General features: G+C 41.2%; 1 protein-coding gene across 4 annotated transcripts in view; it reads left to right on the top strand.

Moving 5' to 3' along the window:
- SPATA19 (spermatogenesis associated 19) overlaps positions 1 to 15,525 on the top strand; it is a 39,713-nt gene extending 24,188 nt beyond the window's left edge. The window contains exons 1-7 of one of the 4 annotated variants that reach the window (XM_009007160.5): positions 9,970 to 10,112; positions 10,282 to 10,338; positions 10,820 to 10,951; positions 11,123 to 11,214; positions 13,619 to 13,696; positions 14,076 to 14,151; positions 15,348 to 15,525. In XM_009007160.5, the coding sequence (XP_009005408.3) occupies positions 10,035 to 10,112; positions 10,282 to 10,338; positions 10,820 to 10,951; positions 11,123 to 11,214; positions 13,619 to 13,696; positions 14,076 to 14,142 (504 nt within the window). In that variant the 5' untranslated portion in view covers positions 9,970 to 10,034 and the 3' untranslated portion in view covers positions 14,143 to 14,151; positions 15,348 to 15,525. Of the gene's footprint in view, positions 1 to 9,969; positions 10,113 to 10,281; positions 10,339 to 10,819; positions 10,952 to 11,122; positions 11,215 to 13,618; positions 13,697 to 14,075; positions 14,152 to 15,347 lie in introns of those variants that run through there. The other 3 variants (XM_078339212.1, XR_013522835.1, XM_078339211.1) reach the window with 3 other exon arrangements.
- The last annotated feature ends 1,919 nt before the right edge of the window (positions 15,526 to 17,444 follow it).

The following is a 17,444-nucleotide window of genomic DNA, read 5'->3' as shown; positions in this document are numbered from 1 at the left end:
ACCACATCACAGCTACTCTAAAATTGACCAATAATTGGAAGTAGATCACTCCTGAGCAAATGCTAAAGAATGGAAATCATAACAAACAGTCTCTCAGACCACAGGACAATCAAATTAGAATGCAGAATTAAGAAACTAACTCAGGCATGTGCCTGTAATCCCAGCTATTCAGGAGGCTGAGGCAGGAGAATTGCCTGAACCCAGGAGGCAGAGGTTGCGGTGAGCCGAGATCGCGCCATTGCACTCCAGCCTGGGTAACGAGAGTGAAACTTCGTCTCAAAAAAAAAAAAAAAAAAAAAAGAAACTAACTCAGATCCGCACAGCTTCATGGAAGCTGAACAACTGGCTCTTGAATGTTGACTGGATAAACAATGAAATGAAGTCAGAAATAAAGATGTTCTTTGAAACCAATGAGAACGAAGACACAAGGTACCAGAATATTTGGGACACATATAAAGCAGTGTCTAGAGGGACATGTATAGCAATAAATGCCCACCAGAGAAGCAAGGAAAGATCTAAATTGACACCCTATCATCAAAATTGAAAGAGCTAAAACTCAAAAGCTAGCAGAAGACAAGAAATAACTAAGATCAGAGCAGAACTGAAGGAGATAGAGACACAAATAACCCTTCAAAAATTTGATAAATCCAGGAGATGATTTTTTGTAAAGATCAACAAAATAGACAGGCTGCTAGCCAGATTATTAAAAAAGAAAAGAGAGAAGAATCAAATAGATGAAATAAAAAATGATAAAAGGGCTATCACCACTAATTCCACAGAAATACAAACTACCATCAGAGATTACTATAAACAACTCTATGCACATAAACCAGTAAACCTGGAAGAAATGGATAAATTCCTGGACACTTGCACCCTCCCAAGCCTAAACCAGGAAGAAGTCGAAATCCTGAATAGACCAATAACAAGGGCTGAAATTGAGGCAGCAATTAATTGCCTACCAACCAAAAAAAAAAAGCCCAGGTCCAGATGGGTTCACAGGTGAATTCTACCAGACGTACAATGAGGAGCTGGTACCACTCCTTCTGAAACTATTCCAAGCAATACAAAAAGAGGGAATCCTTCCCAAATCATATTATGAGACCAACATCATCCTGATACCAAAAGCCAGCAGAGGTTCAACAAGAAAAGAACACTTTACGCCAATATCCATGATGAACATAGATGCAAAAATCTTCAGTAAAATGCGGACAAGCTGATTGCACATCAAAAAGCTTATCTGTCATGATCAAGTAGGCTTCATCCCAGGGATGCAAGGCTGGTTCAACATATGCAGAACTATAAACGTAATCCACCACATAAACAGAACCAAAGACAAAAACCACGCTATTATCTCAATGGATGCAGAGAAAGCCTTTGACAAAATTCAACAGCCCTTTATGCTAAAAATTCTCAGTAGACTATGTATCAGTGGAACGTATCTCAAAATAATAAAAGCTATTTACAACAAACCCACAACCAATATCATGCTGAATGGGGAAAAACTGGAAGCATTCCCTTTGACATCTGGCACTAGACAAGGATGCCCTCTCATTATTCCTATTCAATATAGTATTGGAAATTCTAGCCAGAGCAATCAGGCAAGAAAAAAAGAAATAAAGGGTATTCAATTAGGAAAGGAGGAAGTCAAGTTGTCTCTATTTGCAGATGACATGATTGTATATTTAGAAGACCCCATCATCTCAGCCCAAAAGCTCCTGAAACTGTTAAGCAAATTTGGCAAAGTCTCAGGATACAAAATCAATGTATGGAAATCACAAGCATTCCTATACACCAATAACAGACTAACAGAGAGCCAAATCAAGAGTGAACTTCCATTCACAATTGCTACAAAGGGAATAAAATATCTAGGAATACAACTAACAAAGGATGTAAAGGACCTCTTCAAGGAGAACTATGAAACACTGCTCAAGGAAATAAGAGAGGACACAAACAGATGGAGAAACATTCCATGCTGAAGGTTAGGAAGAATCAATATTGTGAAAATGACCATATTGCCCAAAGTAATTTATAGATTGAAGGCTATCCCCATCAAGCTACCAATGACCTTCTTCACAGAACTGGGAAAAACAAACTTAAACTTTATATGGAACCAAAAGAGAGCCTGCATAGTCAAGACAATCCTAAGCAAAAAGAACAAAGCTAGAGGTATCATGCTATCTGACTTCAAATTATACTATAAGGCTAGAGTAATCAAAACAGCATGGTACTGGTACCAATACAGAGATATAGACCAATGGAACAGAACAAAGGCCTTGGAAGTAACACTACACATCTACAACCATCTGATCTTTGACAAATCTGACAAAAACAAACAATGAGGAAAGGATTCCCTGTTTAATAAATGATGTTGAGGTAACTGGCTAGCCTTGTGCAGAAGACAGAAACTGGACCCCTTCCTGACACCTTACACTAAAATTAACTCCAGATGGATGAAAGACTTTAAACATAAGACCTAACACCATAAAAAGCCTAGAAGAAAACCTAGACAAAACCATTCAGGACATAGGATAGGCGAGGACTTCATGACTAAAACACCAAAAGCATTGGCAACAAAAGCCAAAATAGACTAATGGGACCTAATTAAACTCCAAAGCTTCTGTACAGCAAAAGAAACAATCATTAGAGAACACCTGGGAAATTCATTGCAAAAATACCTTTGCCTAGGCACATGTCATCAGGTTATCCAACGTTAAGATGAAGAAAATAATCCTGAGAACTGTGAGACAGAAGCTTCGGGTATCCTATAAAGGAAAATCTATCAGATTAACAGCAGATTTCTCAGCAGAAGCCCTATAAGCTGCAGGGGTTGGGGCCCTATTTTCAGCCTCCTCAAACAAAACAATTATCAGTCAAGAATTTTGTATCCCCCAAAATGTAGTATCATATATGAAAGAAAGATACAGTCATTTTTAGACAAATAAAAGCTAAGATAATTTGTCATTACCAATACAAGAACTGCTAGAAAGAGCTGTAAATCTTTAAACGAGTCCTACACACCAAAATAGAACCTTTTTAAAGCACAAGTCATGCAGGACCTATAAAACAAAAATACAAGTTAAGAATCAAAAAAAAAAAAATACAAAAAACAAAGAAAAGTACACAGGCAACGAAGACCATGATATACACAATAGTACCTCACATTTCAATACTAACATCGAACGTAAATGACCTAAATGCTCCAGTTAAAAGACACAGAACCATAGAATGGGTAAGAACTCACCAAGCAAATATCTGCAGCCTTCAGGAGACTCACCTAACACATAAAGACTCACATAAACTTAAAGTAAAGAGGTGGAAAAATGCATTTCATGCAAATGGATGCCAAAAGTGAGCAAAGGGTAGCTATTCTTATATCAGGTAAAACAAATTTTAAAGCAATAGCAGTTAAAAGAGACAAAGAGGGACATTATGTAATGGTAAAAGGCCTTGTCCAGTAGGAAACTATCACAATCTTAAACATATATGCACCTAACACTGGAGCTCCCAAATTTATGAAATGATTACTAATAGACCTAATAAATGAGATAGACAGTAACACAATAATAGTGGGAGACTGCAGTACTCCACTGACAGCACTAGACAGGTCATCAAGACAGAATATCAATAAAGAAAAAATGGAATTAAACCATACCTTGGAACAAATGGACTTAACAGATACATACAGAATATTTCATCCAACAACTGCAGAAAACACATTCTATTCAACAGAGCATGAAAATTTCTCTAAGAAAGACCATATGACGTCATAAAATGAACCTCAATAAATGTAAGAACCTCAATAAATGTAAAATTATATCAAGCACTCTCTCAGACTACAGTGGAATAAAACTGGAAATCAACTCCAAAAGGAACCTTCCAGACCATGCAAATACATGGAAATTAAATAACTGCTCTTGAATGAGCATTGGGTCAAAAACAAAATCAAGATAGAAATTAAAAATTTCTTCAAACTGAACGACAATCATGACACAGGCTAACAAGAACAAACCAAACCCAAACTTAGCAGAGGAAAGGAAATAAACAAGATCAGAGCAGAACTAAATGAAATTGAAACAACAACAACAGCAGCAACAGCAACAACAAATTGCGAAAGATAAATGAAACAAAAAGCTGTTTTTTTGAAAAGATAAATAAAATTGATAGACCAGTTGGATTTTCTCTCTTCTTTTCTTATATCAGACAAAACAAGATTAACCAAGAAAAGAAGAGAGAAAAATCTAAATAACCTCACTAAGAAATGAAACAGGAGGTATTACAACTGACACCACTGAAATACAAAAGATTATTTTAGGCTACTATGAACACCTTGATGCAGATAAACTAGAAAACCTAGAAGAGATGGATACATTCCTGGAAAAATATAATCCTCCTACCTTAAATCAAGAAGAATTAGATACACTGAACAGACCAATAACAAGCAGAGAGATTGAAATGGTAATTAAACTTGAAAAATTATCAACAAAAAAGTCCAGGATCAGTGGGATTCACAGCGGAATTCTACCAGACATTCAAAGAAGAATTGGTACCAATCTTTTTGACACTATTCCACAAGATAGAGAAAGAAAGACCCATCTTTAATTCATTCTATGAAGCCAGCATCACTCTAATACCAAAATGAGGAAAGGACACAACCAAAAAAGAAAACTACAGACTGATATCCTTGATGAACATAGATGTGAAAATACTTAAGAAAATACTAGCCAAACAAATCCAACAATATGTCAAAAAAAATTCCAACACAATGAAATGGATTTCATACCAGGGATGCAGGGATGGTTTAACATACACAAGTCAATAAATATCATTGGCCACATAAACACGTAAAAACAAAAATCACGTGATCATCTCAATAGATGTCGAAAGAGCATTTGACAAAATCAAGCATCCCTTTATGATTAAAACCCTTAGCAAAATAGGTATACAAGGGACACAGGTTAACGTAATAAAAGCCATCTATGACAAACCCACAGCCAACATAATATGAATGAGGAAAAGTTGAAAGCATTCCCTCTGAGAATGGGAACAATGCCTACTCTCATCACTCCTCTTCAACATAGTACTGGAAATCCTAGCAAGAAAATCAGACAAGAGAGAGAAAGAAAGGGCATCCAAATTGGTAAAGAGGAAGTCAAACAGTCCCTGTTTGCTGACAGTATGATCGTTTACAAGGAAAACCCTAAGGACTTCTCCAGAAAGCTCCTAGAACTGATAAAAGAATTTAGCAAAGTTTCCAGATATGAGATTAATGTACACAAATCATCAGGTCTTCTATACACCAACGGCCACTAAGCAAAGAATCAAATCATAAACTCAACCTCTTTTACAATAGCTGCAAAAACTGAAATACTGAGGAGTATACCTAACAAAGGAGTCAAAAGACCTCTACAAGGAAAACTACAAAACACTGATGAAAGGAGTCATAGATGACAACAACAAATGGAAACACATCCCATACTCATAGATGAGTAGAATTAATATTATGAAAATGACCATACTGCAAAAAGCAATCTACACATTCAACGTTATCTCCATCAGAATACTTCAATGATTCTTCACAGAGTTAGAAAAAACAATTCTAAAATTCATATGGAATCAAAAAAGAGCCCACACGGCCAAAGCAAGACTAACCAAAAAGAACAAATCTGGAGGCATCACACTACCTGATTTCAAACTATATAATAAGGCCATAGTCACCAAAACAGCATGGCACTGGTACAAAAATAAGCACATAGGCCAATGGAACAGAATAGAAAACCCAGAAATAAACTCAAATATTTACAGCCAACTGATCTTTGACAAAGTAGACAAAATATAAAGTGGGGAAAAGACACCCTTTTCAACAAATGGTGCTGGACAAGCCACATGTAGAAGAATGAAACTGGATCCTCATCTCTTACCATGTACAAAAATCAACTGAAGATATATCAAGGACTTAAATCCAAGATCTGAAACTACAAAAATTCTAGAAGATAACATTGGAAAAAACTTAGCCATTGGCTTAGGCAAGGAGTTCATGACCAAGAACTCAAAAGCAAATGCAATAAAAACAAAGATAAATAGCTGGATCTAATTAAACTAAAGAGCTTTTTCAGGTCAAAAGGAACAGTCAGCAGAGGAAACAGACCACCCAAAGGGTGGGAGAAAAATCTTTACAATCTATACATCTGACAAAGGACTAATATCCAGAATCTATAACAAACTCAAACAACCCCATCAAAAAGTAGGGTAAGGACATAAATAGACAATTCTTGAAAGAAGATATACAAATGGCCAACAAACATATGAAAAAATGCTCAACATCGCTAATGCTCAGGGAAATACAAATCAAAACCACAATTTGAGATCACTTTACTCCTTCCAAGAATGGCCATAATAAAAAAAAAAATAAAAAAACAGTAGATGTTGGCATCACGTGGTGATCAGTACTTACACACTGCGGGTGAGAATGTACACTAGTACAGCTGCTATGGAAAACAGTGTGATGATTCGTTAAACAAACAAAAGTAGAACTGCCATTTGATCCAACAATTCCAATACTGAGTACCTACCCATAGGAAAAAAGTCATTATTCAAAAAAGAACTTGCACATATATATTTCCAACTGCAACATTGTGGAAACAACCCAAATGCCCATCAATCAAAAAGTGGATAAAGAAACTGTGGTATATATGTATATGATGGAGTAATACTCAACCATAAAAAGGAATGAATTAGTGGCATTTGCAGTGAACTGGATGAGATTGGAGACTATTATGCTAAGTGAAGTAATTCAGGAATGGAAAACCAAGTGTTATATGTTCTCGCTGATATGTGGGAGATAAGCTATGAGGATGCAAAGGCATAAGAATAATACAATAGACTTTGGGGACTTGAGGGGGAAATGTGGGAGGGGGCAAGGGATAAAAGGCTATAAATATGGTGCAGTGTACACTGCTTGGGTGATGGGTGCACCAAACCCTCAGAATTCACCATTAAAGAACTTACTCATGTAACCAAATACCTCCAGTATCCCAATAACCTATGGAAAAATAAAAAAATTAAACAACGACAACAAAAAATGTTCATCACAGTGTTATTCATAGTAGCTTCCAAACTGGACACCATCTAAGGTACATCAACTGGTGAATGGACAAACAAAATGTGATATGTCCATGCCGTGGAATACTACACCACAATAAAAAGGAATGAATTACCGACACATGCTACAATGTATGTAGACAGCCCTTCCAAATATAATTGGTGAAAAAAGCCAGACATAATATGGTATAGTTCCACGTGTATGAAATGTCCAGAAAAGACACATCTCTAGAGATAGAGAGCAGGTTGGTGGGGCTGAGAATGGAAGCAGTGGTTGCCTGTAAATGGGCATGACAGATATTTTTGGGGTGATAGATATGTTCTATAATTGGATTGTTGTGATGGTTGCATTATTATCTGAATCTACTAACAATTATTTAGTTATACATTATTATGGGTAAATTTTATATTATTTAAATATATAACAATAAGATTGACTTTAAAAATTAAGAGTTTCTGTTCCTCAGAAGACAGTATTAAAAGAGTGAAAAGGCAAGTCATAAGTTGAGATAAAATAGTTGCAAAACACATAGTTGATAAAGGACTACTATTTACAATATATTGAGAAATCTACAAATCAATAAGGAAAAGATCAACAATTCAGTGAAAAGACACAAAGCTTGAGGAGGTACTTCACAAAAAAGAATATCCAAAGTAATCAATAGGCAAATAAAAACATGCATTATGACACTGATAATCAGTTAAACAAAAATTTGAGTATATTACCACTACACCTCTACTAGACTGGCTAAATTTAAAGAAGTGACAATACCAAGTGTTGGAAGAAATATGGAGTAACTGCAACTTTCATACATTGCTTATGGGCAGTAGGTTAGTGCAACCCCTTTGCAGTACTGTTTGGTATATACTAATGCTACACATACGTGAAGCCTATGACCTAGCAACTTTAATCTTTGGTATATGCTCAGAAGATTTAGTGCTTATGGCAACCAAAAGATAAGTACAGTATAAAAATTTCATAGCAGCATTAATTTAAACAGCATCAAATCAAGTATAATACAAATGGCCTACTAAAAATGTTTTCTATCTTGATCTGGGCAGTGGTTAAACAGGTGAAAGAGAGGAGAGAGAGTGTGTGTGTGTAAAAATATTTCTCGGCTGTATGTACATTTGTACATTTTACTGTATGCACTTTATAAAATAGTAATCAAAAAGCAAATAGGTTTATGTATCAGCTTCATTTTGTCAACATAAACACAGGATGTGTAGCTCAGAAACTAATGAAAATTTTACTTCTGAAGTGAGTTAGAACACAGTTGAAGGTATAGGGGAAGAGATGAAAGTTCCTTGAATATATCTGTTCATGTAGTTTTGATTTAGGAATCACATTCATATTTTAAATATTCAAAAATAAAATTACATCAGTAAGAATGAAAACAAATTTTAGGGGATAGCAGCAGAAACAGAAATGTTGACAGGTAATTTCATTTGTTATTTTACAATTTCCAGTCTTCCTTGGAGATAGGTTGAGGCCATAGGACTAGTTCTAGCTCAAAGGCTCTAAGTAGGAGCCTCTGGGCTGAAACGTGGAACACTAACCTGATTCCTCTCTGTGCTCTCTTCCCTGATTTGGCAGTCATGGAGGTCACAAACACAACCACTCGGAAGTTCCCCAACTTGCACTAGAGTTTTGAGAGTGAGAAATAAACATTTTTAATTTGGCGGTTGGTTTGTTGCCGTAGTCCTCAGCAGAGCCTAGTCTATTCTGACTATGTCAGGGATGACACAAAATTGAGGCAAATTGTTGAGAGGCAAGAGGTGTAGTGGTTGTATCAGGGGAATTGGAGAAAGTGATAAATGGTTTTCTATAGTCCCGAGAAGAATAAAACATGGGAAAATTTATGGACTATTACAGTTAGAAGAAAACTAGAGACACAACGAGACACAACTTTATCCCTTTCAGTATAAGACAAAGAAACTCAGACCACAAGAACTAATGATTAGGTTAAGAGCACATAACAAGTTGTTACAGGACAGGTTGTTATGGGTGGAGGGTGTCCAGGTTCTTGGCGTCTTGAACAAAGAACTGGACAAAATGCGCAAACCAAGCAAAGAAAGATTGAAGCAACAAAGACAGAGATTTAATGAAAATGAAAGTACACTCCACAGGTTAGGAGTAGGCTGGTTACAGAATTTTCTGGGGTTTATATATCCTCTAGAGGTTTCCCATTGGTTACTTGGTAAATACCCTATTAAATGAAGTAGTGGCTCGTGATCAGTCTGATTGGTTGCAGAAAGTGACCAATCAGAGGCTGAAGTGAAATTACAATGTTACACCCTATGCAAAGTCTGATTTGTTGTGGAAAGTGACCAATCAGAGGTTGAAGTGAAGTTACAAAGTTATATATCTCTATGAAAATGAAGACCTGGCCCATGACCAGCCTGATTGGTTGTGGTAGGTGACCAATCAGAGGTACTTTCAGCTTTTCATCTGCCATGCAGAAGAGGGGAGGGTTGCAAAGGGAGTAGCCTCTGGTCCTTTTGTTACTTGGGCATGGAAAGTTGGGGTTTTCCTTTTGATTTAGTTCTAAGAAGTCAGAGTGAATCAGCTTTAGGTTTCCTGCCTCCAGACCCTATTCTTCTGCCTCAAGGTGAACTCGCAAATTAGCGCTTTCCCAAGAAAAGAATTCAAGGGTCAGCCAGTGGTGTTAGAAAGCCATCTTTTATTGAATGGTTCTGCTCCTTGAAGCACGGTAACTCATAGGCATTGCACCCAGAGCCTAAAATTCAGGGTCTCCTGGCAACTGCATTTATACTCACATATACCACTTTCAAAGGGAGGCCATTGTCACATCATCACGGGTCAGCCAATCAGGGGGACACCTCCCTTCAATGACCTCCCTGTCCCATAGGAGTCCTCAGGCAGCTTCAATGGAAGGTGGGAGCCAAGAAGGGGGCCTGGTATAAATTCAGAGATGATAATTACAACCTGGATTGTGTATATTCTCGCTCGGAAAGGTGTAGGGCTTCCCTTCCTACCAATAACCAGTTCGGTAAGCAGCTTGGTGGTAGTCACAGTTTCTCATATATCATCTCCCCCTCTGGGGCCCTGCTGCACTTCAGAGAGATATTACAAATATTTTGAGTAACAGTGGTGGGGGTGGGTGGGAGGAGCTGGGTTTCTAGGTTTCCTGAGGTCACCAACTTGCCAATTTGTTCCAGGACATTGACGTTGTGGAAAGCGAGGCTGTATCTGTAGTACAGCACTGGTTGAAAAAAGTGAGTAAGATTTCTCTATGACTCAGGGTATCCAAAATCCTAAAGAGCTGGTCTCAGTGGGTGTGAGGAACTGTACTTCCTTCTTCATGGAACTGGAGCTCAAGTTCACTGGCAGATGCCCTCCTTAGATTTGAGTCTAATTTTTTCACATGTCCTGGAGGACATCATGGCTTGTGTCCTGGTAGGAAATGTGTTAGCACAGCCACTAATGCCATCCTGCTTCTCAAGCACTCTGGCTTGAGGGTTTCAGTTACATCCTTTCCAGCTCAAGGGTGTCTCAGGAACAGCTTGGGATAGGGCTGGGGACTTAGGGAGTTCCGAGGACGTCACAGGAACAGTGAGGTAAGGAGTGTGTGTGTGTGTGTGTGAATATGTGGTGTGTGAGTTGTGATGGAGAAGGAATAAACAGGAAGGAAGAGGAGAAGAAGACTCAGGGTTGGATGCAGAGTGACATTTTCAGAGGGAATTGCTCACCTTTCAGACAGAAGAAGAGGCTTCTCAGGGCATAAAGGAAAAGCTGTCCATCAACTACCCTTCCCAGGGCATAAGGGAGAAGATGTCCATCGACTCGCCTCCCACCCATGGCCAGGACATCCATGTGACCAGAGATGTGGTAACTAAGAGTTTGAGATGTTGCCTGGGAATGGGGGTGAGGAGAAGGGAGAGCCAGGAGGCGAACCATAAGTGATTCTGGGCAAGAGTGAGGTGCTTTTCTGGGCTCTGTGCCAGCCAAGCTGGGGGCTACACTGGGCAGGAATCACATGGACCCCTTTGGCTTTCCCAGGTGAAGCACCACCTCTCTAAGTCTGATTTGTCAGCAAATCAGAGCCAGGAGGTCTTGGAGGAGAGAACACGAATCCAGTTCATAAGATGGAGGTAAAGCATCCCATTTGCCCTGGGTGAAGGGGGGAGAGGGAGAAGGATAGGGAGAGATGTGCAAGCCCCTCTCCTCACGAACCCACAGATGCTCTTCTCTGGAGATGTCGTCTTTGGCTGACAAATTTCTCAGCCTTGCTTTGGGGTCTTAAGGGAATATTCTTGCTATCTTGAAAGGCCAGCTCATTTCTACAGTTTTAAATGACTTGAGGGGTTGGAAAACTGGGCTTGCACTCCATTTCTTAAATGCTTCTGAATACATTTCAGACTTCTGTTCTTTTTGCACTTGAGTTGCTCAGAAGTGGCTGCACTTTAAAGAGCTAAAAGAAAATAAGCTCTTAAAATGCAGAAGCCAAAGTTGTCATCTGCAACTGAGGTGTGTGGAGGCTTCCCAGCGCCCGGGGCTAGAATTCTGTGCTCGGTTATGGTGGCTTTACCAGCCTCTCGGGTGCCTGCCAGTGCACAGCCATCCCCACCGCCTCTCCTGGCTCTGCAGATGCCAAGTAACGAGGCCCAGGGAGCTGTCCTGAAGCTGTCACTCTTCTGGGGGAGGCTTTCCTATTTCCTTTCCTGCACCTGTGTTCACTGGGGTTCGCTGGAGCACATCAGCCACCCTTCTCAGGAGAGGGACTAAGGGCTTAGACTGGTCCTCCAGGAAACTGAGGGAACCCTCTTCCTTTCCTCCTTTCTTTTCCCTCTCCCTGCTTTATCATTGGCATTAATTTCTTGTATCAAGGAGGCTCCATCTCTCGAGAAAGGGTTTTCATGTGCTTACCCCTTTTAGTGGCATCTGCCTTTTAAGAAGATTCAAATGCACAGTAATTACATAACTGAAAGGAATAACTTGGTGGGATTTGAGACCTTCCTGGGAAACAGTTTTTTTGGATGGGAAACCTTCTGAGGCCCCTAAAACCATAAATGTTGTTGATTATAATCCAGGCTTTTCTGTGCCTGACGTGGTTGTGCTATGGAATTGCAGACGTTGTGCTCTTGGTTTGGATAACACACGCCAATATTTAAAAAATCTTGGCTGTATAACAAGACTAGGTTTAAGCTTTTGAGACAGCCTGCAGGAGTCAGTCAATTATCTACTTATAATTTTTCCACTCTGGGTTTTCTACAAAGGTTTTAAACCGAAAGCCTCTGCCTGCCTTCTTCCACAGCCTACTCATGTTGGTGTCCCCCTCTTATTGAAATAAGTATGTAGTCAGGAAATATATCCCCTTATGAAGCATTATTGAATATTCGTTTGTTTGATAGGCATGTACTGGCCACCTGGTATTTGCTAGGCTTTTGGAAAAAGAGAGAAAATAATATGACATAGTCCCCAGTTTCAAAAAAGTTAGCTACGTGGATAAGGTTGTGCTAGTTAAAGGGAAGCCTTGCGGAGTATCTTGGAGAGCGTAGTGCGGGCGACCCAGGTCACAGAAGGGCTGGGTCCTTCTGCCCGGGGCACTCAGGAAAGACTGCTTAGTGGACTGTTTGCTGGGACTGGTCCTGGAACTGGTGACCTGGGCAGGAAGTGGAGAAATAGCAGCCGGGAGGGTGTCTGGAACTTTACAGCACAGGAGCCTGGGCAAGCTGGCCAATCCACATGGCCTCCGGGCCCAGTGCTATTGCCCCTTCTTCTCTGAGGCCTTCCCCTTTCCTCCTAGGACAGGGATCCCTCCCTCCTCGGGGATCCCTGCATTCTTTATCTTCCTTTTAGGCCAAAGACCTGGCTCTGCCATGCAGGAGGAATATTCATGAGCCCACCTTACCTCCCCATTGGCTGTGGTCATTGCTGCAGCATCCATGCTGTCATCACTGTCAAAAGTGCCTAGCGTTACCGCGAGAGCGCTATCTACAGAGACAGAACTAGGGTGTTCGGTGGAAAGGGGGGCCTCATGAGGGAAAGGGTGGGAAGGGAGGTGAAGTGGGCCAGAGGCAGGAAGGTGGAGGCAGTACAGTGAAACAAAGCAAGGAGGCTCCCCAGGAAGCCCTGCAGCTTCCTCGCCGTAGGCTTTCCTAGAATCATCTCTGAACCACAGTGGGTTTGGGGTGATGCAGCTCATCAAGAGCTGATGATAAATTCGAGAGGAATTCAGAAGGGTGAATTCAGAAGGGTGAATTCCACAGCTCACGAGACCGATGCCTGCTGCTCTCAGTAAGGGCGCTCAACTCTGTGCTCCTGGCTCTCCCTGGGACGGTCTGCTACCTGTTCAGCATTACTGGGGGCTCCAGGGTACCTGGTTAGTGAAAAAAACTTTGTGCTCATGAGTCGAGAAGGGGAAGAGACCACCTCAAAAGTTCATGGTGTCAGAGCAAGAGCCACTGTTCGCAGGATCCCAACTCCAACAGTTCTCTATGCTGGTAAGAAAGAATCTCAGATCCCATATGCCAATGTATGAATGGCCTTTCGCAGCCACACTCGTATCTTCCAAGTGCCAAGTGAGATCACAGAGGACCTCATGCAAGAACGAATAGAGCAGGTGAGACGAAGGTAAGCTGTTTGGGACTGGTTGATTTGTGTTCCTGACTGGGGGCAGGTAGAGTGGGGGTGACCGCTGGGTTTCCTGCCCACACCCAACAATGCTCTCTCTGGTATGCCAACATCAAGAGCAGAGGCATGCAGTTCACAGGGCTGTGTCGTGTCTTCTGTGCTTCACATGACAGGGTGTTGCCAGCCTTTCATGGTGTCTGCCAGTGCACGGAAGGGCTCCAGGCTGAGGGCCCTTTCATGTGACTCTGATCCCAGGCCCACTGCAGCCACAGCCCAGGCATGGCCTGCCCTCCCACCCCAGCCCTTGTACCGTGGTCTGGGTAGGCTCTGCTATCAGGCAGCCTCCCTCCACCTGGCCCTTCTTCTCTATTCCTTGCAGCATATCACGTCTTACGGATTGCTCAGCTCAGGACTCCAGTACGAGAGCCTCCTATTGGGACTGCTAAGAGCAACAGGTGAGAGAGCTGATGAATGAAGAATTGGGCAGAGAAGATGGTTATCCTGGGCAGTGGGAAGGGGCACTGCAGTGGGGAACTTGGTAAAGAGGCTTAGCCTTTCCCTACTGGGGAAGGGCCAGTAGAGGTGGGTGGGGGCTGGCTGTCTTGGGCTCCTGCAATGCTTCTCTTAAGTTTGTGGAAGGACTTGAAGTCAAGTTTCATATTGGCTTCTCTGACTCTGTGGTGTCAGAGAGCACCGCCTCTCCATCATTCATTGGCCTGGGCTCCTGTGTTTAGGAGTTTGTGGTGGAGCCTGCAATTTTGCATTTCTAAAAGTTTCAGGGCATTGTTATTGCTGGTCTGCTGACCTTACCTTGAGTCACAGATGGTAGTGTAAGGAGTGATGCTGCCTAGGTTTTAGACCTGCCACATCCCGAGATGTGACTTTGGGTCCCATGGTCTCCTTCCCTGTGCTTGGCCCAATGGTCCCACAGGGGCTGTTTATGGGGCCGTGGGAGGTGGAGGGTTGATGGCAGGGTGAATAACCACAGTAGTTATCTGGGATGCAGTCCCTGATCCTGTCTGTGGTGAACAGCTGCGCTGACCATCCTGGGGCCAAGGGAGAGATTTAGGCACAGTGACCTCAGCATGCTTACAAGAAGGCTGTTGGAGTGCAGTACTGGCATTTATTGAGCACTCACTGTATGCCAGCTTCTGCACAAGGTAGTTTGTCAGGGTTTCTCATTTGATCCAAAAACAACCTTAAGAGGGGGCATTGTTTGTGCCTATTATACAGAAGGCAGAACTTAAACCAAACTCGGGAGCAGAAGCTGGGTTCCAATTCAGCTCCACCATGGTCAAGTTACATAATACCTCTGTGCCTCAATTTCCTCATTGCAATAGAAGTATCTACTTTGGAGGGTTGTCTTGGGGGTGATGGTGTCTAGCACATGATAAATGCCACATCAATTGTTTGCGCATATGACTAGAGATGAAGAACTGTTAGCAGGGGCTTCTGAGTTGGAAGAAACAGACTCAGGCTTCAATTCCAGCTGCCCAATGTACCACTGCCTGTTCTTACATGGGTTTCTGCTGTCTAGATGGAGCTCGGGGAACATGGAGAACAGTGGGGTTACAGGGAGTCATCCTCAGTCCTACCCCTTGGCCAACCACATCTCCCTGTTGTATCCCTTGGGCATTTCTCTACCTCCTAGGTGGAAGTTCTTCAGGGTCCAGGAGCAACCCGTGTCAGAAGAACATCTGTCTCCTGCTTGACCTGAAGAAGGGCCAGACCTGGGCAGAAAGACTCCAGCAGGTGAGCTCTTCGTGCGAGAGTGTCAGCACTGGAGTCTTCTTGCTGAACTGCAAATAAAGAGATGTGCTATTTAACAACCCACCCAGTTGCTGGTTGGGGTGCTCTGTCATTCATTTGTTCATTCGTCAGACACTGAGCACCTCACAGACCTGGCTCTGGGGACACATGACTTACAGCCTTGAGGAAGATAGCAGCCATTCTGGCAATTTGACAATGGCGATGTGGGTGCTCCTGGAACATAAGAAGGAATGCTGTGTGGCTGGGGCATGGAGAACTTTTTGAGGGAAGTGTGCTGGCTTGTTTCAGACATTTATGTTACCTACTTATTCCTTCTCTAGCACTGTTCCTTTTTAATGTAGATTTGTGTTTCTGACCTATATCCTTTTCCTTCTCTTTGAAGAACTTCTTTTAACATTTCTTGCAAGGTAGGTATACTAGTGACAATTTCCCTCAATTTTTGATGGTTGGAGAAAGTCTTTATTTCTCCCTCTTTTGAAGGGTAATTTTGCAAGATACAGAATTCTACTCTGGCAATCTTTTTTCTTTCAACACTTAAATATTTTACTTCACTCTCATCTTGCTTGTATGGTATCCGAGGAGAAGCTGGATATAATTTCTATTCTTGTTCCGCTATAGATAAGGTGTTTTTCCTTTCAAGAAATTTTGTCTTTGATTTTCTGCAGTTTGAAAATGATATGACTAGGTAAAGTCATTATTTATTTATTTTTATTTTATTTTACACTTTCTTTTCTTTTTTTATTGTACTTTAGATTCTGGGATACATGTGCACATCATGCGGGATTGTTGCATAGATACACACATGGCAATGTGGTTTGCTGACTCCATTCTCCCGTCACCTACATCTGGCATTTCTCACCATGTTATCCCTGACCTCCCTAACCCCTTGCTGTCCCTCCTTTGGCCCCCCCAAACAGATCCCAGTGTGTGATGCTCCCCTCCCTGTGTCCTTGTGTGCTCATTGTTCAACATTCGCCTATAAGTGACAACCCACAGTGTTCGATTTTCTATTCTTGTGTCAGTTTGCTGAGAATGATGGTTTACAGATTTATTCATGTCCCTACAAAGGACATGAACTCATATTTTTTTTGGCTGCGTAGTATTCCATGGTGTATATATGCCACGTTTTCCTTGTCCAGTCTATCATTGATGGGCATTTGGTTTGGTTTCTGGTCTTTGCTATTGTAAACAGTGCCACTATGGACATACGTGTACATGTGTCTTTATAATAGCTATTTATAATCCTTGGGGTATATACCCAGTAAAATGGGATTGCTGGATCAAATGGAATTTCTATTTCTAGGTCCTTGAGGAACTGCCACACCGTCTTCCACAATGGTTGAACCAGTTTACGTTCCCACCAACAGTGTAAAACTGTTCCTGTTTCTCCATATCCTCTCCAGCATCTGCTATCTCCAGATTTTTTAATGATTGCTATTCTAACTGGCATGAAGTAGTATCTCAATGTAGTTTTGATTTGCATTTCTCTAATGCAGTGATGATGAGCATTTTTTCATATGTTTGTTGGACTCATATATGTCTTCTTTTGAAAAGTGTCTGTTCATATCCTTCACCCACTTTTGGATGGTTTTTTGTTTGTTTGTTTGTTTGTTTTTTTTTTTTTCTCGTAAATCTGTTTTAGTTCTTTGTAGATTCTGGATATTAGCCCTTTGCCAGATGGGTAGATTGCAAAAATTTTTTCCCATTCTGTTGGTTCTGGTTCACTCTAAAGATTCTTTCTTTTGCTTCACAGAAGCTCTGGAGTTTAATTAGGTCCCATTAGTCTATTTTGGCTTTTGTTGCCAATGCTTTTGGTGTTTTAGTCATGAAGTCCTTGCCTATGCCTATGTCCTGAATGGTTTTGCCTAGGTTTTCTTCTAGGGTTTTTATGGTGTTAGGTCTTATGTTTAAGTCTTTAATCCATCTGGAGTTAATTTTAGTGTAAGGTGTCAGGAAGGGGTCCAGTTTCTGCTTTCTG

This window comes from Callithrix jacchus, chromosome 10 (assembly GCF_049354715.1).
Source record: "Callithrix jacchus isolate 240 chromosome 10, calJac240_pri, whole genome shotgun sequence".
In the NCBI taxonomy this organism is placed as follows: domain Eukaryota; kingdom Metazoa; phylum Chordata; class Mammalia; order Primates; family Cebidae; genus Callithrix; species Callithrix jacchus.
Note: the sequence above shows the minus strand (reverse complement) of the source record. Positions and strands in the feature narration are given on the sequence as shown.